The sequence below is a fragment of the Plectropomus leopardus genome, unplaced genomic scaffold, assembly GCF_008729295.1.
Source record: "Plectropomus leopardus isolate mb unplaced genomic scaffold, YSFRI_Pleo_2.0 unplaced_scaffold25038, whole genome shotgun sequence".
NCBI lineage: Eukaryota > Metazoa > Chordata > Actinopteri > Perciformes > Serranidae > Plectropomus > Plectropomus leopardus.
The window spans coordinates 1-2,118 of NW_024627200.1; the positions used below are offsets into that span (position 1 = coordinate 1).

General features: G+C 39.0%; 1 protein-coding gene across 1 annotated transcript; it reads left to right on the top strand.

Annotated features, from left to right (window-relative positions):
- Positions 1 to 5: 5 nt before the first annotated feature.
- On the top strand, positions 6 to 2,053 carry LOC121966557 (mast/stem cell growth factor receptor kita-like; the record flags this gene model as incomplete). The annotated part of the gene is made up of 4 exons (XM_042516635.1): positions 6 to 24; positions 950 to 1,060; positions 1,722 to 1,863; positions 1,989 to 2,053. Coding segments are annotated over 4 exons (337 nt in total), but the record flags the coding sequence as incomplete, so codon positions are not given.
- Positions 2,054 to 2,118: the final 65 nt, after the last annotated feature.

Here is a 2,118-nt window from a genome sequence, read left to right on the forward strand (position 1 = left end):
CCGTGGCTGTTAAAATGCTTAAACGTAAGTGTCTGTGGGTCTGTTTTTAGCTTTTGCTCTGCAGCTGTGTTCAAAACCATTCTTTTGTTCTCTCATTCCTTAACTACATAACTTTGTTTCTAATGATAATACCCCCAACAAAAGACAGTGATTCTAGTGTTGGGTGCATCCTTGTTTTTTGAATGTAGCAGCACACATATACCTGCCATGGGGTTTCACAGCGTTAAAGACTTAAAAGCAGTAGAGGGCAATTTGCAAATTTTTTACACAATAGTCAGGGCTAATAGAATTTCCCGATCTACTTCAGAAGAAAACAAAAAAACATGATGTTTCTTTTTGTAGATACATCTCTTAAATGGACTTGTTAATGAAAGATAATACGATAAGAGACCACGCTATTTAGTAAAGATAGAAATAAACATTTTTGCATAACTAATAAAATCGGAAAGTATCAGGTCTCTATCAAGGACATTATGAGTATTTACTGGTTAGTGCATTATAATTCAGCAATTTCTGCAGCTTTTCTTGTTGTTGGTACACTATCTTGAAAAGCAAGATAACAAATGTTTTTATCTCTGTTTTGTGAGTGTATTTTTTCTACTGCTTTTATCATTAATTTCATTTTCAGTGCTTTTATCCCTAATGTCTGTGCCTCGAACTATTGCTTGGTTGGAGTACAGATTAAAAAAAAAAAAAGCTTTTATGGCTAACTGGCATATTTCCAGAAGTTTTGCCCTGTCATACCCAAATAAATTTAAAAAGGTAATAATTAACACACATTTATTCGGTATACATTATTAATTATGTTACTTCTACACATATAAAACAATGGACAGCAAATATTGTGTGCTACCTGTAATTAGGGAGTGATCTTGGACACAGTCTGCCTGTTGTAGCAACATATGTGACGATGTAAGAGTTTATAACTGTCCCGATGATGTCGTCCCAGCCAACGCTCATTCTACGGAGAAGGAGGCGCTGATGTCAGAGCTGAAGGTCCTCAGTTACCTTGGAAACCACGTGAACATTGTTAACCTGCTGGGGGCCTGCACTGTCGGAGGTGAGAAGAGCAGAGTCGCCACAGACGCTGCATTTATTTCAGTTTAGCTGGATTTTGTTGGGTGCAGACACTATAACCATCTCACATTTGCACGCTTTATTATATATTTATTGACTGATTTTGTTTTACGGTTGTAGAAATTGTTTGGAGAGGTTGCTGACTTGCTGCTGCGCCCAGCCAAAATTGATCTCTTGTTACAAATCAGATATTGGATAGTCAGTATGGCCCGGCTCCGATATGAAAACATGATGCCGTCTGACGTGTCACAAATTTACGAGGCAGCTGTTCAATACCAGTCTAGCCCTCAACATTGATTATAATGCAGTGTTTAGATTGAGAGTCCACACAAGTATGCAAGCCTGTTATTAAGAACAAAAAGCTGAATACTTGGGAATGAAAAATCCTAATTTTAAGATATCGACACAAGTTTGTTCGATATGTTATAACGCAAAAATATTGAATTCAAACACAAGTTGCCTTAATGCACGTCACGTCTTGTGTCGAGTCATGTGAAACAAATCACCGCAGTATCAACCTGATATCATCTTCCTTTGGCTCGTTATTATCAGAGCTTTCTGTGTCTCTTTTCATTGTTGCGCTGCTGTCATATGCTTTCAAAAACCAGTCAGTGAGGTTTCTTTTCATCTCTGCATCCTGTCAGGCCCAATTTTGGTGATCACAGAGTACTGTTGCTATGGCGACCTCCTCAACTTCCTGCGCAGAAAAAGAGAGTCCTTCTTAAACTCCCAAGTTGGTGATGGTTACTATCGCAACGTCTCAAACCCAACAGAGCCTGCAACAAGGTGTGTGCAGTATGAGCATGTATTCAAACTGTGATCCAAAAATGGTTACCTTGTCAAAATTAAATGTTTGTGTGTGTGTGTGTGTGTGTGTGTGTGTGTGTGTGTGTGTGTGTGTGCATGTGCAGAGAGGTGACCGGGGCAGGATACATGCCTATGCGTCCCTCTGAGAAAGAAAGTTCTTCCCACTCAGGTACAAATTCTCTCACTCTACATTTCCTATTGTACATTTCAACAACACACCGAGTGCCTCACCTA